At 40.0% G+C, this 25561-nt stretch overlaps 1 protein-coding gene across 5 annotated transcripts in view; it reads right to left on the bottom strand.

Moving 5' to 3' along the window:
- Positions 1-25561, bottom strand: part of LOC134207942 (potassium voltage-gated channel protein Shaker) — a 428172-nt gene that overhangs the window by 315708 nt on the left and 86903 nt on the right. For all 5 annotated transcript variants that reach the window (XM_062684025.1, XM_062684027.1, XM_062684028.1 and 2 more), the window contains exon 2: positions 12181-13896. In XM_062684025.1, the coding sequence (XP_062540009.1) occupies positions 12181-12305 (125 nt within the window). In that variant the 5' untranslated portion in view covers positions 12306-13896. The remainder of the gene's footprint in view (positions 1-12180; positions 13897-25561) is intronic.

Here is a 25561-nt window from a genome sequence, read left to right as displayed (position 1 = left end):
TTATTATTTTTTCCAATCTCATTGTTCAGGCCGGTTCACACTGCAGCACTTTCTTGTTTTTTTTTTTTGTAAGAGAAACGTAAATAGATCATTGCCTGCAGCGACCCAACGATAGAACCGCGGCGACTAGGTGTCGCCGTCGTGGCGATGAAATCGCTTAGACTTGTAAAAAATCATTAGGTTATTCAATAAAAAAGCTCCTGCATTTGAATGCATTCACGAATTGAAATGAAAAAGTTATGCATATATCAAGCTTATATATTGTATTTCAGTCCCTAAAAATTCCATGATAATCTGTTAATACTCTCTTTTTTGACGAGAAGTCTAAGTGATGCAATTTGATTCCGTACACCCTCTAGGTAACATGAGCGATGAACGACAAAAATCCTGCGGAGCACGTACGCCGTGTATCGTACCATGCGTCTCCATTTGCTCGTTATAATATAATTAATTTATTGAATATGTAATTTCTATTCATTATGTTTAATATGTATCCTATATTAAATATTCAATTCTACAATGAAAGGGCACCGTAAGCTCTGATCATTCATTCAGAAGACCTTTTGTTTTGACGCAACGCGTTTATACCGAAAGAGCTGACCTAGTAGATACCCACCAACCATCCCGCACATTCCGCCAAACTGCTTGCTGCTGCGGCACACGGACGGTAAGCATACATTTAGCGCTTTTCATTAAAGCAAAGTGACACGCCAAATTGAAAAACGACAACGGCCAGATAGCGCGACAGCATAGAATGGCACTGTCCGAGTTCTGTCCGGCAGAGCGAAAATCAGTGAACAGCACTGACGTCACACCGCCATGGCAAAAGTGTCACATCTAGCGCGATGGCAACGACGACAACGGTGACAACGGTGCTAAATGGGTGCGTGCGTAAATGCAGCCCTTCACACGCCGAGGCGCACAGTCAACTCCGATCCGAGCCAAGCCAAAAATCTCACCCGTTCGGTTTGTTTGTTTTATTTTCGCATTGCAACGCGGCAGACGCGGTGCGGCGGCTCGGCTGCCGATGCTGTGGAAGTGCGCGCCTAATCAACAAGTGTGCTGAGTTGTTGCAGTCAGGTTGCCGCGGGCGATAAATGCGGCGAGCGAGCGACCGACGTGGCCGTCGGTCGGTCGTCGACGGTATGGTGCAGCTGCTCTGCGCGGTCGCAACCTGCTATGACGTCAATTGAATTTGAACTTTTGCCGTGTTCTCTGCCAAACGACCTACTGCGGTCCCTTTGCTTGTCTGCTTTGGATTGTTTTCTACTTTTTCTCTCTTGGCGGGGGTATGATGCGGTTGTTTGAAAACTTCACAAAACTATTTTTACTTAGCGATGTGGTAGGTTACTTTCTCCCGCTCCTCCTGCTGCTCGATCACCACACTTGCTAGAAATATTTCGAGAAAATTGTGATACTTGTGAACATGTTCACTATTTTCACAACTTCAATCATATCCGAGTACAATGATTTGTTATTCGCCATATAGTTGTAGCACTTTTTCATTCGATGTCTTCAAACTGAACTTAATTTAATAAATGAAAATAATATCTTAAATCGTATTTCCAATCAATATCATTTCAATGCAGTAAACGAAAGTCGATTTTTTTTAACACACCCTCACCGTTCTATGTATTCAAATAGCTATCTATGTTTGACGATATCAACAATCTTAGATCTGCAATCTGTATTGGCTTCATAATCTTATATCTGGTATGACAAAGACAGCAGAGAAATATTCAGAACAGTATTTAGCCTAAATCGAGTTCATAAATTAAGAAATGTTGTCTCTTTTATACATAACTCGTAGAATATCCTAATTTCATGACTGCATTCAATGCTTCGAATTTGTTCATTGCTTTTCTTGATACGCATTACTTACGATACAAAATACTTCAATTATAATCGAGTAGTTTACGTACCTGTAAAAGAGATAAGAAAAGGAAATATTAGTTAGCTGCTTGCAGAGTCATGAAGTTTTTATTCTTGGATTTTCAATTTTGCACGGTTTTTGTTTTTCAATTCTCAATAACAAACTTAGAAAAGAGAAGCTGTACTTAATTATTACTTTATATTCACTAATATGGTATTACTTAAGTCGAGTCAAGTACGAGACAGTGAAGACGACATTACTGTTAAGGTAGAAATGCTTATATGTAAAGATAATATTAACTCGTCTTATGAGTATGACTTGTGATTTATTATAATGTTCATGCTATAGAAAAGATATGCACTGCGAGCGAAATGGATCCATCCGGTTTGCAGATCCTTCGTGGATGTACGGCAATTGAGTGCAATGGTAAGGTTTTTCTCAAGAGTCTAATAAGGTTTCAGTTGAATAAAATAAACAATGTCCCCAACGATTTATCGATTTCATCATTTGAAAATATTTGCTTATTAGAAAGCTTTCTCGTAAAACCCTCATAACAATATACTCGCACTTACTCATATAATATTCACATATGCAAGAAAAATATCTCACATAAAAAAGAAACATAATTTGGCAACTGAGCTTTGTGCTGCTGTTGCGAGTAGATCAAACAACTTCCGCTTCCGCGGATGATATTTTCCGACCAGAAAAAGCCATGCGTGGTGGAATGAGTGTGTCGCCACGCACACGAATGGCTGTTTGTTGTTTTTTATTGTTTCGCATCCTGCCAGCAGCCCCTGCGGACCGCACGCGCCTCAGTACCACACGACCAGGGTCGGGCTGCTGCGGCTCCCAAAGTTCCACTGGCACTAGTCCGGGGGTAGGAGAAAGTGTGTAAATCGTTCCAGTTCCTACCACCAGAGTCGACTAAAATGCGGAATTTATGGCAGTGCGAAAGCAATCCAGTCCGGAACCGTAGTGAAGCGCAATGGCCCGTGGGACATTACTTTGGCGTTTTGCAATGCAGTGGCACCGCCGCATGTAGTGTAGGTAAAGTGATACGGCAATCAAATGGAACATATTCGAGTTTGCATAAATCAGGGATTATTGTACGCACCTATGATACTAAATTACCATGCCATGGAAACGTGTGCCATATTTTACGGAGATAATAATTGAGGCGAAAATATAAATATCCACTGATTCCGCAGAGTTGGGTAGGTGGTTAAGCCGAATGTGTTAGATTGATCAAATATGAGGGATTATATGTGGGTATAAATTAAATATGTTGAAAGCTTTCAATATGTATTGGATACTGATGTCCGCGATAGTAACATCTAATCATATGTAAGCAAAATTGGAACAAAGCAGTTATTTTGGTCGAAATTCGAAGAATTTTTCTTCGAAATTCGGAGAATTTGTTTCGAAATTTGGAGAATTTCTTTCGAAATTCGGAGAATTTCTTTCGAAATTCGGAGAATTTCTTTCGAAATTCGGAGAATTTCTTTCGAAATTCGGAGAATTTCTTTCGAAATTCGGAGAATTTCTTTCGAAATTCGGAGAATTTCTTTCGAAATTCGGAGAATTTCTTTCCAAATTTGGAAAATTTCTTTCGAAACTCGGAGACTTTCTTTCAAAATTCGGAGAATTTCTTTGGAGAATTTTTATCGAAATTCGGAGAATTTCTTTTGAAATTCGGAGAATTTCTTTCGAAATTCAGAGAATTTCTTTCGAAATTCGGAGAATTTCTTTCGAAACTCGGAGACTTTCTTTCAAAATTCGGAGAATTTCTTTCCAAATTCGGAGAATTTCTTTCGATATTAGGCGAATTTCTTTCAAAATTTGGAGAACATCTTTCGAAACTCGGAGAATTTCATTCGAATTTCTTACGAAATTCGGAGAATTTCTTTCGAAATTGGGAGAATTTTTTTTCGAAATACGGAGAATTTCTTTCGAAATTCGAAGAATTTCTTTCGATATTAGGCACGGCAAATGCTGGGTAAAGCGTACCATTGGTACTTCGCGTACCTGAAGGAATAAAATAGACCCCATCTCGCGGTCCTTAGCCTCTTACCCAGCAACTCCTATCCCTACCTCCCCGCGGTGCTGGCCGGGATACGAGCAATCTTAGGGAAGATCGGGTAACCAACCCCGGTGGGAACTATGGTCGTATGCTGACAGTGAAGGGGGGTTTGCTCCTCTCCGGAGGTGCAAATCTTACTGAGCGTCTGTTCTCCATGTCAGGATCGGCTCACAACAGCGTCTGTTCTCCATGTTAGGGGCGGCTGATCATCGTCCGAGTGCCAGCGTAGTACTCTAAGTGAAACTGTGCACCATGGTCCACCGGGAATAAGGAGGAATGGTCCTCCGGAAATTTAGAAGGTTTGGTTCGAAATTCAACGAAATTCGGAGAATTTCTTTCGAAATTCAGAGAATTTCTTTCGAAATTCAGAGAATTTCTTTCGAAAATCGGAGAACTTCTTTCGAAATTCGAAGTTCGGCGAATTTCTTTCGAAATTCGGGGAATTTCTTTCGAAATTCGGGGAATTTCCTTCGTAATTCAGAGAACTTCTTTCGAAATTCGGAGAATTTCTTTCGAAATTCGGAGAATTTCTTTCGTAATTCAGAGAATTTCTTTCGTAATTCAGAGAATTTCTTTCGAAATTCGGAGAATTTCTTTCTAAATTCGGAGAATTTCTTTCGAAATTCGGAGAATTTCTTTCGAAATTCGGAGAATTTCTTTCGAAATTCGGAGAATTTCTTTCGAAATTCGGAGAATTTCTTTCGAAATTCGGAGAATTTCTTTCGAAATTCGGAGAATTTCTTTCGAAATTCGGAGAATTTCTTTCGAAATTCGGAGAATTTCTTTCGAAATTCGGAGAATTTCTTTCGAAATTCGAAAAGAATTTCTTTCGAAATTCGGAGAATTTCTTTCGAAATTCGGAGAATTTCTTTCGAAATTCGGAGAATTTCTTTCGAAATTCGGAGAATTTCTTTAGAAATTCGGAGAATTTTTTTCGAAATTCGGAGAATTTCTTTCGAAATTCGGAGAATTTCTTTCGAAATTCGGAGAATTTCTTTCGAAATTCGGAGAATTTCTTTCGAATTTCGTAGAATTTCTTTCGAAATTCGGAGAATTTCTTTCGAAAATCGGAGAATTTCTTTCGAAATTCGGAGAATTTCTTTCGAAATTCGGAGAATTTCTTTCGAAATTCGGAGAATTTCTTTCGAAATTCGGAGAATTTCTTTCGAAATTCGGAGAATTTCTTTCGAAATTCGGAGAATTTCTTTCGAAATTCGGAGAATTTCTTTCGAAATTCGGAGAATTTCTTTCGAAATTCGGAGAATTTCTTTCGAAATTCGGAGAATTTCTTTCGAAATTCGGAGAATTTCTTTCGAAATTCGGAGAATTTCTTTCGAAATTCGGAGAATTTCTTTCGAAATTCAGAAAATTTTTCTTTCGAAATTCGGAGAATTTCTTTCGAAATTCGGAGAATTTCTTTCGAAATTCGGAGAATTTCTTTCGAAATTCGGAGAATTTCTTTCGAAATTCGGAGAATTTCTTTCGAAATTCGGAGAATTTCTTTCGAAATTCGGAGAATTTCTTTCGAAATTCGGAGAATTTCTTTCGAAATTCGGAGAATTTCTTTCGAAATTCGGAGAATTTCTTTCGAAATTCGGAGAATTTCTTTCGAAATTCGGAGAATTTCTTTCGAAATTCGGAGAATTTCTTTCGAAATTCGGAGAATTTCTTTCGAAATTCGGAGAATTTCTTTCGAAATTCGGAGAATTTCTTTCGAAATTCGGAGAATTTCTTTCGAAATTCGGAGAATTTCTTTCGAAATTCGGAGAATTTCTTTCGAAATTCGGAGAATTTCTTTCGAAATTCGGAGAATTTCTTTCGAAATTCGGAGAATTTCTTTCGAAATTCGGAGAATTTCTTTCGAAATTCGGAGAATTTCTTTCGAAATTCGGAGAATTTCTTTCGAAATTCGGAGAATTTCTTTCGAAATTCGGAGAATTTCTTTCGAAATTCGGAGAATTTATTTCGAAATTCGGAGAATTTCTTTTGAAATTCGGAGAATTTCTTTCGAAATTCGGAGAATTTCATTCGAAATTCGGATCTTTAGAAATTCGGAGAATTTCTTTCAAAATTCGGAGAATTTCTTTCGAAATTCGGAGAATTTCTTTCGAAATTCGGAGAATTTCTTTCTAAATTCGGAGAATTTCTTCCAAAATTCGAAGAATTTCTTTCGAAATTCGAAGAATTCCTTTCGAAATTCGAAGAATTTCTTTCGAAATTCGAAGAATTTCTTTCGAAATTCGGAGAATTTTGAGAAAAATATAAGGAAAACGCTTTTTTAATTTCGGAAGAAAATCTTTTTTAATCTCGAGGCAAATTTCAAGAGAAATTTATTTCGAATTTTGGGAAAAATATTTCCCGGATTTTGTTAGAAATTCTTTAAAGATCCTGGGAGAAACACTTCAAAATTCGGCAAAATATCTCAACGAATGTTAGGGAAAATTAATCTTTATCTCTGGAAAAATTCTTTCCAAAATTTAGAACACTTTTTCCTGACTTCCGGGAGGAATTCTCTTTAAATTTTAAAGACATCTTTTTTCTATATAGGGGGAAAGACGGCTTTGGCAGGCTTTGTTCTATTATTGGCAGGGGGGTTTTTGTCGACCGAATTTTTTGAAATTTGGCCACAATATTCATTGATATGCAAAGAATGTTTAGGCCAAATTTGAGCCTAGTCAGTCATTAAAAACCCCCTGCCAACAATAGAACAAAACCTGCCAAAGCCGTCATTGCCCCTATATCTTTATATATATTTTCGGCCCTTGACCGGTTCATCTCTTCGAAGAAATCTTGATAAACATAACATAAAATAAAATATCACGAAGAACAATTATCTCGGAATCCAAAAAAAATCACAAGCGTATTCAAGGGCACACCACTCAATATGAAAGGATCGCACAACTGTCATTTTCATTATTGCACGCATGCTGCGATGCAGCAAAGCAATAGAGGTAATAAACTATTGTCGCGGACGAAAGGACTATTGTACTTCTAATTTGGACACCACCGATGTAGCGTCCAAAAGAGTAATTGATGGTTAAGACACGACTAACGTCGCGTTAAAACTTATTCGCGAAGGATGACCTTACGTACCGGGACTTTATAAAAAATGGAATTCGCGTAGAGAACTAGCGCCTTTACAAGCGACAAAATCCTTTCCTCTTAAGTTTTAGAAGCAAGTCTAAAACTTAATGAGATTATCTAATAAACAATAAACACTGGGAAGGGCCTGAGTACCGTCTATGGAGCGGTGTCAATATCCTCTTCCGAGAGTGTTTGTAATTTATCAGATTTATTTGGATAGTGTAGTCAATCCTGCGTTTGACATAAGTACTGGAAAGGGCCTGTTTACCGACTATAGAGCGGTGCCAATATCACCTTTCAGAGTATTATGTCAAAGGCTAAGGAAGTGAGACTTGAAGAAATGAGACACGTTTAGATCCAACGCACTACAAAGTCTGGTAAAGTCTGTTTTATTCAACGAAATGATTTTCCTTATATACTAGATTGAGCCCTACTGGGCTCCTCTTAACTCTAAGGCTAGAAAGAGATGTCATTTCTGACGTCTCAATTCCTAAAACTATCTCCCTGGAATAGCTACCAGAATAGAACACGCGTTCCAATTTTATTACTTTCTTAAATCACGGAGTCTAATCGAACCTGAGAAATGCATACGCGGTACTTCATTTAAATTCTCAGTTGCACCCAACAGCAGTAAGGCATATTCTAGCTGCATTAGGAACGGCAGCGCTATCATTGTTCGATTATTTTTGGGAATTTTATTACCCTGCCGGGTGATCGTCCCTTGGTCTGACGGTGCATTTTCTCAGGCCCCGTTACATGGAACGGTAGCACACAAGATCAGTTTGTCCCTTATAATAAACTTGCGGTGGCAGTTGTTTACTTTCCACCAAAACGAGACGTACCATCACCTCCGACGCAAGAGTAATTATGGTCGAAAATTTATGACCCTTTTTACTTTCCCATCTTCTTATGCGCTAGCCGCCTAAGCAAAGCAGGCCCAATGCCTTGTATGCACTTATCAGCTGGGCGCAACCGCTCACGCCTAAGCTTGTGCGTGCTTGTTGTATTGCAAGAGCATTGCATTTCTCCTACGATCTCTCCCTATCGTATTCCACTCGAAGTGGTTTAAATGCCGTCACCCGGTAGCTATTTCGGGGAAGGATGAAATTGAACCTTTTTCCTTAGCAAATTCTAGCGCACTTGTTGCGCTCGTGTAAGATATGTCCCTTCTTTTGGGATGTGGAGATTTGGGTTGATGACCTTTTCGTTTGTAATAAATTAACCCATAGAATTTGCGAAAAGGAACGCTGTGTCGATAACAACTATAGAGGTCGATTGTCGCTGCGGTTCCCTTCGTATCGTTCCCAAACATGTTGGGTATGTATCTGTCAAAACGTACTGATTTTTCCTCCGTTGAAATTTAGTGCCCTATCTTCACCAGCAAAAGATGTTTCGCCAGTGACGACAGCGACAATCTTCCTCTATAGTTTATTACCTCTATTAGTAAAGCTGAAATAATAAAAAACAAAAGTTGACCGCTGTCTCCCTATTGAGTGGTGTGCCCTTGATAATGTGAGTGAATTTAGTTTTGGATTCTATGATGCTTGTCCTTAACAAAGTATTTTAAAAAATGAGGAATAATCAGGCTTTCGGCTTTAAGTCACGTGATACGGATCCAAACCTCCGGATCGAAACATCAACTTTTTTAAACAAACAAAAAAAATCCCAAAGTTCAAAAAGACTTTTTTTTCAGAAATTCAGGTAGATTTTTTTTCTGAAAGGAGAGAGGAATTTATTCCGGAATTTGAGGAGAATTTATTCCGATTTTTGGGAGGGAATTTTTTTTTAATTCTAAGAGAATTTCTTCCAAAAGATGCAGTTTTCTCCGAAATGCAATGAACTTTTTTTTTCGTGGAGAAAATCTCCCGAAAGGTAGAGAGAATTTATTCCAAAATTCGGAGAGATTTTCTCTTAAAATTTAAAAGAAATTTCTCTTAAATTTCGCAAGTATTTTTTTTTAAATAGGGAGAGAAATTTTGTCGAAACTCTGAGATAATAACTTCCGGCATTCGGAGTGAATTTCTATGAAATGAAGAAAAGATTTTTTTTAGAGATTTGGAGAGTATTTCTCCCGAAATCTGAAAAAAATTTCTTCTAAAATATTGGGAGAAATCCTTTTCAAATTCGGGTAAAAATCTCTCTGAATTTCTAAAGAACTTTCCGCCGACTTTCGGGCGAAAATCTCGCGAAATTTGAAAAAAAAAACAATCCTGATCTCGAAAGAAAATTTCCTCTGAATTTTGGAGAATTTCTTTCCGGATTTTGGGGAGAAATTATCTCCGAATTTGGAGAGAAATTCACTCCGAATTTTGCAATGAATTCTCCACGAACTTTGGAGAACATCACTACGAGTTTCGGCAAAAAATCTATTCTACTTTCAAGAGAAATTCTCTCCGGATTTCGGGGGAAGTCTTCGAAGTGACTTGTGACTGATTCGACTTTCATGAACATTATAACCGTACAATTGTTAGTTGCTACTCCGTGATTGACCAGATTTTGCGAAATTGCGCAGAGAACCAAATTAATGGAGCTTGGGGTTAGCGATCCATTCTCAATGTACACGTTTTGGAAGCTCAAATATTTTTAGTTAACAAGGGCGCCGGCCACGTCTTTACGGCATATAGGAAGGGAAAGATTGCCGAGTGATTTGATCACCGCGCGATCGTTCTCTGAAAGAAATTTTCTCCAACATTCAGGAAGACATCTAGCCAAATTTGGGGAAAAATCCTTCAGGCTTTCAGGAAATTTCCAAAAAAAATCTCTCTTAATTCTGGTAGGACTAGGAATGTCTCCAAATTTGGAGAAAATTGTCACCAAATTTCGAGAGAAATTCTCTCTGGGTTTGTGGGAAATTCTGTTCGAAAATGGAGAGAATTTTTTTTCCAAATTAAGGAGAATATTTTTTCGAATCTCGGGAGAAATTCTCACCGAGTTTCGGGATAAAATCTCTACTTTTATTAGGAGAAGTTTAGAAAAAATTTAGAGTTTTGAAAATATTCCTATCGATCGTTAGCAGAAATTCTCTCCGAATTTTGGGGGAATCTCTTTTTAAATTTTGGAAAAAAATCTTTCCGAATTTCAGAAGCTTCTCACTCACAAGATCTTTCCAAATTTTGAAAGAAGTACTCTCCGGTTTTTGGAAGAAATCTCTTCAAACTTCGGAAGAGAATCAGAAAGTAAAAATTTGTATAGAGTGCGGACGTGTTTTCTTCAGTGAGCCGGTCATCGAAATTTTGTTCTGCTTTGTGTGGTAGATAGTTAAAATATTTAGTGTTCGTTCGAATGTGTTTGTTTAAAATCAATCACACTACACAACACTTTAATAAAGTTTAAAAAAAAATCACGTTACACGCTATACACGGCATACCGTTTACCAAAACGAACCTTCCCGAGCAGGAGAGACGACCTTGATAACAGAAATTGGTATGAACTAGACTTGCATAAGAGGTAAAATACCAAACAATAATACCAAAAATTATTATGCAAAATACTTTAGGCATAACATGCATAGGCATTTCAATACCAAACGCATCACAAATTATTATTCGTTTTGCATCGAAATAGGGGAACAGACGGCTTTGGCAGGTTTTGTTCTATTATTGGCAGGGGGGTTATGGTCGACCGAATTTTATGAAATTTGGCCACAATATTCTTTGATATGCAAAGAATGTTTAGGCCAAATTTGAGCAAAATCAGTCATAAAAAACCCCCCGGACAATAATAGAACAAAACCTGCCAAAGCCGTCATTCCCCCTACCTAAGCATGTTAAGCCTAAAGTATATTGCATATAATTTTTTGGTATTATTTTCTGGTATTTAACCTCTTATGCAAAGCTAGTTCATAACAGAGTATGGTATCAACAACAAAATGAGGTATTACTGAGGTAATTTCTCGTGCTCGGGTTGTCACACTTCCTACCCCATATATCCAACATCCCAGTGATTTCTTGTGGAAGTGCAGATAATTCGTCAGCTTCTATCCAAGCGATTATCATGTTAATATTCATCTACTTATTCCTTAATTGACCTGCATTCGGACACGGCCGGCCCTGGTGTTGTTTATTTTTGGATCACCAGTTCTTAGACATTGAAGATGATGTTAGTCCCAAACTTCATCGGTTGGTTCTCTGTGTAATTATAGCTGGCCTGGCAATAACAGAGTAGCAACTGTGGTCTTGTCTTGCTTAAGATGTAAACTTTCGGATCAAAACGATGGCAATGCATTTAAATGATCAACTTTTTCAAGTGACTGTGAAAGTCGCAATCCTGATTATTTCTCCCGAAAGTCGGAGATAATTTCTATCGTGCTTTGAGAAAAATTTCTCTCAATATTTGGAGAGATTATCTCTCGAAAATCGAAGAAAGTTTCTTCCCAAAATTCAGAAAGAATTACTTCCGAAATTCAGGGAAAAAATTCTGAAAGGTGGGAAGAATTTCTCCGGAAACTCGGGAAGAATTTATTCCAAAATTTGAAGGGAATTTCTTTTGAAATTCGAATATAATTTCTTTCAAATTACTGAGAATTAGTTTCTACCGAAATTCGAAGTGCATTTTCATCAAAACTTGATAAGAATTTCTTCCAAAATTCACGGAATTTTTTTCCCGAAATGCGGTAAGAATTTTATCCGAAGGTCGGCAAAAATATTTCCCGAAAGTTGGAGAGAATTCGTCCCAAAATTCTGAGAGAATTTCTCCAGGAAATAGGTTCTGGAAACAATTTCCCCCGAAATTGGAAGAAAGTTCTTTTCGAAATTTGGAGACATTTTTCCCGAAATACGGAAAAAATTTCTTACGATGTTCGGAGAGAATTTCTTTCGAAATGAGGAGAGCTATTTATTTGAAATTCGGAGAGATTTTTTCCATGAATGAACCACTATGACCGCCTTAGAGCAGCATAGAACCTGTGAAGGAATCCGATTTAATTTCCCTGAAAAAAAGTATAATAATATGGGTACATGAAATTACAATCAATAATTCTTACAATTGGGGTTAAGTTTGACAGCAAGTTTCTTAATGTTCGTATAGAATTAACCAGGGATAAACAATTTGTTCACTAAGAATCGAAGGCATATTTTGCTCGATTGGATTACCAATAAACGAGAAGAAATAAAACAGGAAATCATATATGTAAGTGTATGCTTACGGTTCGCTCAGTCCGTCCGGGGTTTTGTCGGTTTTGTCCTGGTTCGCCTGCTGGGCCTGCTGCCGTCGCTGGCGCTGATGACGCGAGTCATCGCCCAATCCGTAAAGGCCCGCAACGGCTGCCATCTTGGCATCCCACCTCGACCTGACCTCGACTCTACTGCTGCTACTACTGTTGGCCTACTATGATCTCTGTTAATATTATTTTTTTGCTTTGGTTTTTTCACTATTACTGGTTGGTGTCTTCGCACAACACAACGCACACACGAGGGCTTAGTTTTGGCTGTGATGGTCAGCAGCCAGGACGATGATGATGGTCATCATCTGGGATGGTTATTGTTTCTTCACACATAACGGGAAAAAACTCACAATAAACTTTTGCTCCCTGCTATTCACTGATTGCATGCCACGCCACGGACGTGTAAATACGAATGTTTGTGTTTCCTTTGGTAGGTTGATTGGATTTTTTTTTGGCTGATGATGGGCTCCCCCCGGACCGGAGGTGATTAGTCAGACAATACCTTTTTTCCGATACCCTCGACGGGCTGCAGTTGTTGTCGGCTCGAAACTCGTCCAAAAACACACTCACAGACACACAAATTCACTAAGCCGAAATATGTTGGCGGTTTTCAATCATGCTGACTTTGCTACTGAGACGGGTTAAAGCGGGAGGGAGGAGATAACTCGGCTTGGGCACTGGCAGGAGTATTGACAGAATAACTCAAACTGAACACGGTTCGATTTTTCGCTTCTTCCGCTTTTGGTTGACGTGACTTCCAGCAGTCAGCGATTGGTGGCTTCTACGGAGACGAAGGCGCGGTGTTGATGCTTGTTTACTTCACACTCCTGTTTCATGGGATTCAAATGTCGGCACGATGACGACGATGCAAGAGCACAAACGTAGGAATGCTAAGAAAAAGCACCTTTCTTACCTAATATTTTTTGTGATTTTTCGATTCCCTCTTTTTCTCTACTTCGAAATTACATTTATAGATATTTTAAAGCTTTTGGTTACTTTTTTGTTTTGCACTTAGTTGAAGAAACTTATTGTGTTGTGTTGCGAGCTCAGACCATGAAAGTGTGCTTTGGTTTTCTGTTTCCGACGCCTACCTCAATTCCACAATCTGTTCTACTGTGTGATCACTACATAGCACTCGTTATTGGACGGGTTTCATTCGGTATTCTCACACGGGCTCCGAGAGCTAACCGTCGATATTCTTGGCTAGGTCGTACGATTATATTTCGGTATTTTTACATTGCTATATAAGTACTAGTTGGTTGTTTTAGCAGCGAAGTGATTGAATTGGTACAATTGGCTATTTTAACTCCACATGACTTGCTTGTTCCGCGCGTTCTTTTGTTGTGTGAGCACTTATCCTCCGTTACATAATCCTCTCACTAACGGTGTTGCTGCCACAGCCACCAACCGTCACACAAAGTTGGCCATGGTTGCTGCTTCTGTCGTCGTTTAGAACTTGGTTTCTTCGTTTCATGCTCCGACCATTCAGCACTTCTTCATCTTCATTTTCTTCTTTCACTAAGATCGCCTTTTTCACGACTGCTTCTACTTCTGCTCCCGCTGTTGCTGTTATAAGTTGGACCCCTTGCTTCATAATAATCCCACTATTGACTCTGCACTTGCCACTTATTTCCGGCGGATTCTTTTTGTAAAGGCAATTGAATAAAATGTGTGGTGTAGATATTTATCACAGATTTTCTGCAAACAGGAAAAAACCGGTAAGACGTATTCCGGAACAAACGTTACCCATGCCTCCCACCGATGCCGACGGACCGGATCCACTACCGACCTTCCGGGAACTGAGCCAAAGCAAACCACTGCACGGTCCCATTCGATGTCCCCGTTTGCGTTTGTTTGCAGTTCGTTTTCTTCTGCCGCCGTTCTCGCTCACTCACGCTCACTGAAACTGACTCATCCTGCTGCAACCATAGGGCTCTAGGCTGGGATTGTTCCAGTTTGAAATCTCATGTTTGGAATTGAAAAAAAACGGTTAAACTGCCTGACCATCAACGACCGAAGACGAGGACCCCGTTCGGTCGTTTGTTCGCTTATTCGTTCTGTGAACTAGATTCTGACTTCATCCGAATGAAGGAATAGTATCCCATTCCACCAACAGCCCCTTCCGATGGGCGATTTATTTTATTTTTTTCCCCACTTGCGCCCAAGATTTCCAAGAGATGGTGCAGTAATAAAGGCCACTGGGGCGAATGTGCCAAAAACTGCAACTGCTGCCTACTTGCCACTACCCTGCGAATCGTCGCTCCAAGCTGCAAGCTGTGCCTCACTCACTACTGGCTGTGCAGTGTTGTGTCTTGTGCGCGGGGTTTAGTATGGGGATTAGGGATTTCCACCATCACAGTGGAGTTACATCCGTTGAGGGATGTACAAGGGAAAATTGATTCATGCAGGCGCTGGAACATCAGAAATTTAAAACAATGTATTATAATAAATCATAATATTGTGATGGGCCAGAGAATGTTGCATTATTCAATGCATTGCTTGTCTTTCGAATATTGGACCTTGATGGCATGGTTAGGAAAGGTCATTACGTTAACTTTATCATGTTCTGAAATATGTTGATGTGTGGTCGGACCTGTCAGTAGTCGATTTTCAATGCCTCTGTGAATGGTATCGACAACTTTGCATAAAGCAATGCTCCTTCAATCATGTCCTTATTCCAAAGTTAACTCAAGTTATATGCCACTTGAGTTTATTTTCTATCTAACGGATTATTTGGCTCATCGACAGGACCGTATTTTGTGCTGCAAATATTTCAATTTGTTAACATAATGCGCATGCTGTTAAGTGAATCATCGGAGACAGACTTTACTGATTAATTTATCAAATCGGTGAATATTGTAGATGATATGAAACCGACAACTATCAGTCTAAACTGAGTAATTAATAATTCAATCAATTACGACGAATGCAGAAATTTGTTATCTCAGTCATCATAAAATTCGATCTTGACATATTTGACGGAAAGTATATTCAAGTGGTATGAAATCTAAGGACGGTTGAAAATAACAGCATAAATAAATGAGCATGAACTTATTCAAAATCTTTCCTGGACAATTGTTCACATTGAAGAAGAACCGCCAAACGGAACCCAAACGATTGTTCCCATGGTAAAACTGTCAAAACGCACGTAAACGTATCCATTCTGCTCAGCTCTTTATGTGCCAGTCGCAGCAAATAACAGAAGTGAAAGGAAACTGATAAACCATAGTAGCCAAGATTTCGCATCAAGTGTGTGATCAGTACTAGACCTGTGCGCCGACCAGGGTGATTTTTTACGCCGCCACCACCGTCGAAAATGAATCGAAATTGACTACGTCGCCGAAAACTTTTAACCACATCGATGGCTATGAAAACACTATTAAATCAGAACTGATTTAACTTTGGCTAATGGGTGAAAAGGCTTTTGGGCACGGTGGTCAACATCTGTATCTGATTTTGGTGGAGCATTAGGCCGCTCATGTACCGACGTGAGTAAATTTATGTTGTTGTAAAGTAGTATGTATTTGTATTACAAACCAATTTAAATCAGATTTACAAAAACATGGTACGCTAGAAAGGGTATTCAAAACCCTTGAATAATGCTGTAACAGTTTCCAGGGTAATCATACTTTTGTGATTGTAAATTGTGATTGTTCTCGAAAACATCCATTGGGGTAGGTTGGCCGAATTTTGTGTGGGCTGGTTGACCGAGTGTAAATTCAGCAAATGCCAATCGACACAAAATTTGACCGATTCCGCAATAAAAGCAGCATCGAAGAAAGAGAAAATGATATTTAACGTAAAGGTATGCTGGCGGAGGAAAAAAGTATCCAGAGTTGTAAAAAGTTTAGTTTTTTTTTCAAAAAGACTGAAAAGTAATGAGTTTGAGATATTTTTACGTGCATACACCAAGTTTTTTCCACCGAAAATCAGCCAATTTCAGCAAAAAAAAAAGAAACTTTAAAGTGAACTGGCACTCCATTTGACAGATATTTACTGAACCATCAGCAAATCCAAAAAGTTTGCGTTAAATTCAGTGGCTTCGGTCGTTACGGAATTTAACAGTAACTAGCTGAAATAATTCACCAAAAGATACCCAAATACTGATAATATTAGTTTTTGCCTTCCCATTAATTCAAAACAAAATAGAAATATGAATAGAAAGTTTTTAAAAATTTTTTCGTGATGTAATCATATATAAACAATAATTAATAATACAAATAATGTCATATGCATTATATTGGGACGAACAGAATTGCTCAACAACCTATTTGGTTAGCTTCCACTGACTCACCGACTGTATATAGAGTAAGATCATTTGGCATAATGTCATTTGGCATAACGCCATTTGGCATAAGGTCATCTGGCATAAAGGCCATTTGGCATAATGGTCATTTGGCATAACGGACATTTGGCATAATTTCGAACTGTGAAAGATAAAATAGATAAAGTAGGTCGAGGCTGTTTTCTGATAAATTTAGACTGATGGTAGACATTTTCCGGAAGAAAGAAATAACAAAACGTCAGAATTACTTCCGAGAGAGGGATCACATCCATTATTGATTTATTACGGCCGCATGCCTACTTTTAAAGTAGGGATGACATCCACCATTGCTTCAATCTGGACATGCGCCTTAAGACTGGATCAAATCCACCACTGCCTTAATTCGGGCAAGCGCCTAACTTTATAAACTCAAGCAACACACTTGTCGTAGACGAGTTACTAAAACCAATCAAGTCACATATGAGTTATTGCAACCAAATTAATCAGAATTATTCTTTTCGGGAAAGAGATCACATCTACCATTGATTTATTCCCGACAAACGCCTACTTATAAAGAAGGGGTTACATCTACCATTGCCATAATCCGGGCAGGGCCTACTTTTAAAGAAGGGATCACATCCACCATTCTTCTTATTCTTATTGTTATTTTTTCCCCACACTGGGACAGAGCCGCCTCGCAGCTTGAAGATCATTAAGCTCTTCCACAGTTATTAACTGCGAGGTTTCTAAGCCAAGTTACCATTTTTGCATTCGTATATCATGAGACTACTAGCACGATGATTCTTTTATGCCCAGGGAAGTCGAGACAATTTCCAATCCGAAAATTGCCTAGACCGGCACCGGGAATCGAACCCAGCCACCCTCAGCATGGTCTTGCTTTGTAGCCGCGCGTCTTACCGCACGGCTAAGGAGGGCCCCTATCCACCATTGCATTGCCACAATTCAGGCCACACACCTACTTTTAAAGAAGGGATTAAATCCACCATTGCTTCAATCCGGACAAGCGCCTACTTTTAAAGAACAAATCAAATCCTCCATTGCCATAATCCGTGCAAGCGCCTATTTTTGAAGAAGGGATCACATCCACCATTGCCTCAATCCGGGAAATCGCCTTCTTTTAAAGAAGAAATCACATCCACCATTGTCATAATCCGGGCAAGCGCCTACTTTTAAAGAAGGGATCACATCATCCATTGCCATAATCCGTGCAAGCGCCTACCTTTGAAGAAGGGATCGCATCCACCATGACCTTAATCCGGGCAAGCGCCTACTTTTAAATAAGAGATCATATCCGCCATTGCCATAATCCGGGCAAGCACCTATTTTAAAGAAGAAATCACATCCACCATTATAATAATCTGGACAAGCGCCTACTTTTAAAGAAGGAATCACATCATCCATTGCCATAATCCATGCAATCGTCCACTTTTAAAGAAGGGATCACATCCTTCATTGCCGTAATCCGGCCAAACGCCTACTTACTACCCCGGGGTGTTTCCCGCGCCACTTAGACATCATTTAGCAAACGTAAAAAAAAAAGTATGCCAAATGTCCGTTATGCCAAAAGACCCTAACTTTTGACGATGGTTACAATTATGCCAAATGTCCGTTATGCTGTTGACCAACTTAGTGTTCCAGTGCAAGTTTTGCGGACAGTATGCTAGCGTCGCTCCAGAATTTTGTTCAAACAAACTTAGAAAGTTACATCAAAACTGTAACTTTTTGTATTTTGATATCATTTTCCTTATGTTATACAAAAATACTTCCACATATACATAGTATGATGGTTTTCCAAATATTTAAAGGTACCAACTGATTGTTACCCTTAGTTAGTTATAGTTTTCTAGAAATCAAAGAGGGGCGTTTTGGCCAGTTGGGGCGCATTTTACCGTCTTACCCTAAACTCCCCTTTTCCACTTATAAACATTTTCCACTGATTCATTTGATGTGTTTCAATAGTTTCAACAATACCTTAACCCCAGCCCATCTCTAACAATTATTCAAAACATTTATTCTCGTTTCCGACTTTAATTAGAAATCATTGAATGGCAAGCTATCCACAACTGTAACTATTATTATTATTGTCTTTGTTTTAGAGGCTCGCTTCTGAACTGCAACTTGCATGGAGCAAATTTCTAGCGAAAAAGGTGCGAAAACGTCGAAGGAAAATGTGTTTGTAGGGCCAACTTGGCCACTATTACCCTTGCTACATAACGGTTGCTCCAATCGCCAAACTGACATTTGATCTTTCTGAAAAAGTAGGAATTGTTTTTCTAGAATTAAAACATTGTTCCAAGAACACCTTCGGAAGTTTCTGCTAGAATTCCTTTGGTGTTTCGGTCTGAAATTGTTTCAGAATTTCATTTGTAATTTGTTTGGAAATTCGAAATGGTTTTTCAATTCCTCAAGAGCTTCCTTAAAAATATTTCTACTTTTAGAGTTTCTTCAGTTTCTTCAGAAACTCTTGTAGGAATTCTGTGGAAAATTCGTTGTGGAAATCCATTCAAAATTCCTTCAAGAATTTATCCAAAACTTCTTCATAGATTCAGGAATTACTTCGGAAGGAATCTTCATCCATTCCTTCATTGTTCAATATTCAGGAATTGCTTCGGGAAACCTTTCTGAAACTCCTTTGGTTTTTTTTTTCCTGAAAGAGAAGCTTTCCCAAACGAAACGAATTTCTAAAGGAATGTTGGTGATATTTCTGGAGGAGTTCCTGTGAGAACTCAAATAGTAGTTTCCGAGGAAAATGCTGGATCAGTTTGTGATAGAAAAAGCAAGAAAACTTCTTAAATAGCGTTTCGATTTCTGTAGCATATTCCAAGATTGGTATTCGCTTCCGATCCGGCAGGTACGAGACGGCGTAGAGCCCAGCGAGTTAGGTGGGCTGACCAGCACTAGAACGACTTGGCGAGCATGGGGCACATTCGAAGCTGGAGAGATGCTGTCGCGAACCGTGTATTGTGGCGTTAAATTGTTGATTCAGTGTTATCTGTTTAGATGTTGTCTAAATAAATGAATATTCTGAGAGAATTCCTCGAAAGTTCCAGGAAAAAATCCAAAAAAGGTGTATAGGCAGATTACCTGGAATACCTGAAAAAAAAGCATTTAAGGGACATCCGGGAGAATTTCTGATGATTTTTTTTGCAACTACAGATTCTTAAATAATTTCCAGAAAATTTCCTAAGGGGTTCTTGAAGAAATTTTCTGAAGAAATATACGTAAGAACTGCTGGAAGAACTTTTGGTGAAATTCTTGGATAATCTTCCTGAGGAATTCCTGGAGGAACTTTGGGAGGAATTCTTGGAAGAACTTCCGAAGGAATTCTTGGAGGAACTTCCTGAGGTATTCCTGGAAAAACTTCCAAAGAAGCTTCTGGAGGAATTCCTGGAGAAAATCTCGGAAGAACACCTAGAAAAAAATGCGAAAGAATTCCTAGAGGAATTTCCGAAGGAGCTTCTAGAGCAATTCCTGGAGAAATTCCCGAAAGAAATCCTAGAAGAATTCTCAAAGGAACTCCTAGAGGAACTTCCAAAAAAAATCCTAAAGGAACTTCCGAAGGAATTCCTAATGGAACTTCCGGAGGAATTAGTAAAGGAACTTCCGAAGGAAATTCTAAAGGAACTTCCGAAGTAATTCCTAAAGGAACTTTTGAAGGAATTCCAAAAGGAACTTCCGAAGAAATTCATAAAGGAACTTCCGAAGGAAGGTCCCTAGAGGAACTTCCGGAGGAGTTCCCGAAGGAACTTTCGGAGGAGTTCTCGAAGGAACTGCCGGAGGAGTTCCCGAAGGAACTGCCGGAGGAATTCCCGGAGGAGCTTCCGGAGGAATTCCCGAAGGAACTGCCGGAGGAGTTCCCGAAGGAACTTTCGGAGGAGTTCTCGAAGGAACTGCCGGAGGAATTCCCGGAGGAACTTCCGGAGGAATTCCCGGAGCAACTTCCGGAGGAACTACCGGAGGAACTTCCGGAGGAATTCCCGGAGGAACTTCCGGAGGAATTCCCGGAGCAACTTCCGGAGGAATTCCCGGAGGAACTTCCGGAGGAATTCCCGGAGGAACTTCCGGAGGAATTCCCGTAGGAACTTCCGGAGGAATTCGGAGGAACTTCCGGAGGAATTCGGAGGAACTTCCGGAGGAATTCCCGGAGGAACTTCCGGAGGAATTCCGGAGGAACTTCCGGAGGAATTCCGGAGGAACTTCCGGAGGAATTCCGGAGGAACTTCCGGAGGAATTCCCGGAGGAACTTCCGGAGGAATTCCGGAGGAACTTCCGGAGGAATTCGGAGGAACTTCGGAGGAATTCCGGAGGAACTTCCGGAGGAATTCCCGGAGGAACTTCCGGAGGAATTCCCGGAGGAACTTCCGGAGGAATTCCCGGAGGAACTTCCGGAGGAATTCCCCGAGGAACTTCCGGAGAAATTCCCAGAGGAGTTCTTGGATTAACTTCCGGAGGAATTCTTGGATTAACTTCCGGAGGAATTCTCGGATTAACTTCCGGAGAAATTCTCGGATTAACTTCCGGTGGTGCTCCTGGAGGAACTTTCGGAGGAATTCCCGGAGGAACTTCCGGAGGAACTTTCGGAGGAATTCCCGGAGGAACTTACGGAGGAACTTCCGGAGGAATTCTTGGAGGAACTTCCGGAGGAATTCCCGGAGGAACTTCCGGAGGAACTTCCGGAGGAACTTCTAGAGGAATTCCCGGAGGAACTTCCGGAGGAATTCCGGGAGGAACTTTCGGAGGAAATCCCGGAGGAACTTTCGGAGGAAATCCCGGAATAACTTCCGTAGGAATTGCCGAGGAATGGAACTTCCGGATAAACTTCCGGCGGAATTCCCGGAGGAACTTTCGGAGGAATTCCTGGAGGAACTTTCGGAGGAATTCCCGGAGGAACTTCCGGAGGAATTCTTGGATTAACTTCCGGAGGAATTCTCAGATTAACTTCCGGAGGAATTCTTGGATTAACTTCCGGAGGAATTCTCGGATTAACTTCTGGTGGAGTTCCCGGAGGAACTTCCGGAGAAGTTTCTAGAGGATCTTTTTTTATTCATTTCTTTATTTGGTAGGCACTCTGTGTTTCTTAACCGCTAATGTGCCGTGATCTACTATGGTATTCTGCTGTACAGAATCCACACAGAATCTATTTTTAGACATTCGTTGCTGTTATCATTGCCGGGTCCATCTCATCGTAAGTCCATTGTGTCCTTTTATCCGTATCGTGTATCCAATTGCTCGTTGGATCGTTCGGTTGCCATTTATCCGGGTACGTTGGAGGAATGCCTCCGAGAAGAACAATTTGTCAGTCGCCATCGGGTAGTCGTTTCGGTAAGACGCGCACCCCAAAACGCCACCGTTTTGGCTGCATCTCAGGCGACTGACCAGGGCTTGGTGGACGGGCTGGGAATCGAACCCATGACCGTCCGCTTATAAGGCGAACGTGTAGCCAGCTACGCTACGGGACCCCCCTCTCAGAGGATCTTCTGGATGAGTTTTAGGAGGAACTTCCGGAAGAACTTCCAAAAGAATTACTGGAAGAACTTTCGGATGTATTCCTGGAGGAGCTTTTAGAGGCATTCCTGGAGCATCTTCCGGAGAAGTTTCTCAGCCTGAGGAATTCCTGGAAAACAGCCGTACAGAGTTCCTGAAGGATCTTATAGAGGAATTTTTGGAGGAACTTCCGGAGGAATTCCTAAAAGATTTTCCGGAGAATGTCCTGGAGCAACTTTCGAAGGGATTTTTGAAGGAATTTTTGATGGGATTCCTGGAGGAACTTTCGGAGGAATTGCTGGAACTGGTTCCTGGAGGAACCCTGTAGGAGTTTTTTAGAAAAACTTCCGAAGGAATTCTTGGACGAAGAACTGTTGGAATTCCCGGGGGAACGTTCGAAGGCTCGAAGAACTTCCAAAGAAACTCCGGAGAATATCCGATACATGAAACCAGTTTAAGTTAACCTAAGCACATCGAATTCTTTGATAGACTCTGTTAAATATAGATTGAATCTAAATGAAACCTGCATCTTTTGTCCCAGTGCATAAAGGCTTAAATTTTCATAGTGTTACACTTGAATGAAGGGATGAAATAAAAAGAAGGGAAATAACTCACGTAGCAGTGATGATGCCTTCCTCGATACAAACGTTACACTTAAAAACCCAGATTAATCCACCTAGTGGCGATGATGCCTTTCTCGTGCATCGTAAAATGTACTAAAATATCACATAAGAAAGGTCAAAAAAGAACTTTAGGGGAATAGATCGCATATTTTCTATCATTTTGCATGTTTATGTTTGGGCATAAATTACTATGCAGTCTAAAAAAAAAAATTTTTCGATTTTGAAATTATTTTTTCAAGGGAAAAAAAAAGATTTTTCAATAACTCCGAAATGCAATGTCCGATCGGGCCAATTTTCAATAGCAAACTTGGAATGCAACTTGTTGCGAGTAAATCGGGTAATCCTAAGTTCCAAAAAGTGTGTCTACAAAATTTGTACACATACACACATACACACATACATACGCACATACAGACATCACCTCGATTCGTCGAACTAAGTCGAGCGGTATATAACACTATGGGTCTCTGGGCCTTCTATCAAAAGTTGTTTTTTGGAGTAGTCCTATAGCCTTTCGGTACAACTTTGTTGTACGAGAAAGGCAAAAACGTTTAGTGCTTTCCATGAACATTCCGCTTGAAGGAAGCATCATTCTAGACAACGGACCAGCATGCATCGTCCATTGGCTCTGCTGAACTCTTTTTTCTTACAAAAAGTTTTTCGACTGTGGTAGGAATCGAAACCACAATCCGCTGCACAATGCGATTGAATGCCTGTCGACATTAACCACACGGCTACCTCGCCTTAGCGTGATACATTCCATACGGTGTTTACAAACAAACGTTTTATAGGCTTAACTGAGTGGAAAATCTATCATTTTCTTCATAACTTTCCTAATAAATGGCCGGTCGATATCAAGGCTTTGTCCCCTGTCGAATGCAACTTGCACATACTCACAAATTCGCGCCCACATACACTTACGCACACACACGTGGACAGACAGATATTTACTCAGTTCATCGAGCTAAGTTGATTGGTTTACACTATGAGTATCCGAACCTTGTGCAAAAAGTTCATTTTTGGAGTTAAATGATAGCCATTTGGTGTTTTACGGAAAAAAGTCAAAAAGGAGGTAAGTCTTATATTTCAGCGACAAACAAATTAAGGTAGGCAGAGTGAATTAAGGTTTTAATTCTGAATTTTTGCTTTTCTGAACATGAATACCTTTCGATACCTTCGACATCTCTAAGGTAATAACTGTGCACGTGCTTATTTCTAATTCTCTAGGCAACAATATCCTGATTGAAGGATGTTGAGCCTACAGAAAAGAATAGATAAACCAAATTGAAAATTCCAAGAATTATCATTGTAGATCTTTCTTGTAAAATTGCAAACAAATTTCTTTGAAACAGTGTTGCAAGGAGGACGTATGTTTTTTCAAAGATAAATCCTTTGAAACATCACATGTCGCTCAACAATGCATAAAAGTATACATAGTAGAGCATAAAAGAAATTGGATCGTTATCATTTTATGTTTTATATCCATTTTTCTTGCCAACCATAGGAACAAGATGAATGCAATATGTATACTCATTCAGCCAACCCTGATCCGGCGTTTAAAGCTTCAATGGCAGAAGCGGTGTGTGACCCAGCCACCCTCCGGGTATACATTTTTCATCCTTCGGGAAACTTTATGTCATCGGAAGTAGAAAGACACTGATTGAATTAGTCTCTCCTTCACCGCACGCTTCTTCCGAGCTTGAACGGCCCATTGCCGCTCGAAATGAAACGTAAACATGGGGGGATAGCAAGAGCAAACGACTCCACTCTTGACGATGGCGAAAGGCTCAGCTTGCCAGCCTACCAACCAACCGGGCCCGTCCGTCGCTGCAAGAGTTGCATATTCCCACCGGGCATGGTTCACTCTGATAAAAAAAAGGGTGGAACAGGAGCGGCTGGAGTCCTTGAGGACCGTAAACGGCCTATGGTTGCCGCACACGTGGACTGGAGGGCGAACCGTCGCTGTCGTAGTCGTCACTTTTCAAACATTCCAGGTGAGCATGTGGTTTCCAGCATGGTTTGTTCAAAGAATGCATTAGACCGAGAAAGACAGTCGCAACCGCTCGACCCGGGTATACATATGTACGTTCCTCATGGAAGGGCTTTTCTTCTGATATTTACACACGAGTTGCGAGTCAAGTTGCCAAGAGGGAAATTACCCGAGTGTTTGTTCAAAGACAGCTGTTGCAGTCATCCGTCAATGAAGCTTACCTGGCGAAATGTGATTTTTCCTAGTTTTTTTCTTTTCTATGAAATTGGCCTATTTTGTAGCTGGCAATGGGATAATTATGCGCAACAAAATGGGAACAAGTTGTCAACACAAAATTCTCAATGCAGCCACTGACTATGGGTACTTGCAAATTCAATTAGTAATGGAACAGTAGAAAGCAATTGGCGTTGACGCAACATGAATGGTGAATTGTGTGCAGCAATGCACGCTGCTGCTGGGTAAATAGTCATTACATCAGGCAGCATTCCTAGCAGTGTCAATACAATGTTTGCCGTGAATGGCGAATGGTTCGAGTGGCGGAAAGTATGGCATTGGGCGGTCGAGTGTAATTAGTGCTGATTTCACATTTTACGATTTGAATGATAGTTTTTTCTCGATCAATTCTACTCAATTCTATCCACTTAGTACCGAAAAGACTGAATTACTGCACTGTTGAATGGAATTGGATGGTATAGATATTGATGGTTCAATTTTTAAATTAAATTCAAGAAGAATTGGAATGACTATTTACTCTATGAGTGACCGTTTAACCATTCCGTTACCAACCCCCCTTTTGAATACGAAAATAAAAATCTTTCTGGCTGTAACTTTTTTGCCTTTAGCAACTATCATAGAATGCCATAACTTTTGAAATCATTAAGTTTGAAGTGTCGCATGATAGGTTTTACTTATTTATCAAGAATGAATTTGGAGCCGATACTCGATAAATCCGTTTACCGGTTCTAATCTAAATACGAAGTT

The sequence above is a fragment of the Armigeres subalbatus genome, chromosome 1, assembly GCF_024139115.2.
Source record: "Armigeres subalbatus isolate Guangzhou_Male chromosome 1, GZ_Asu_2, whole genome shotgun sequence".
NCBI lineage: Eukaryota > Metazoa > Arthropoda > Insecta > Diptera > Culicidae > Armigeres > Armigeres subalbatus.
This window is presented reverse-complemented; position numbering and strand designations above follow the sequence as displayed.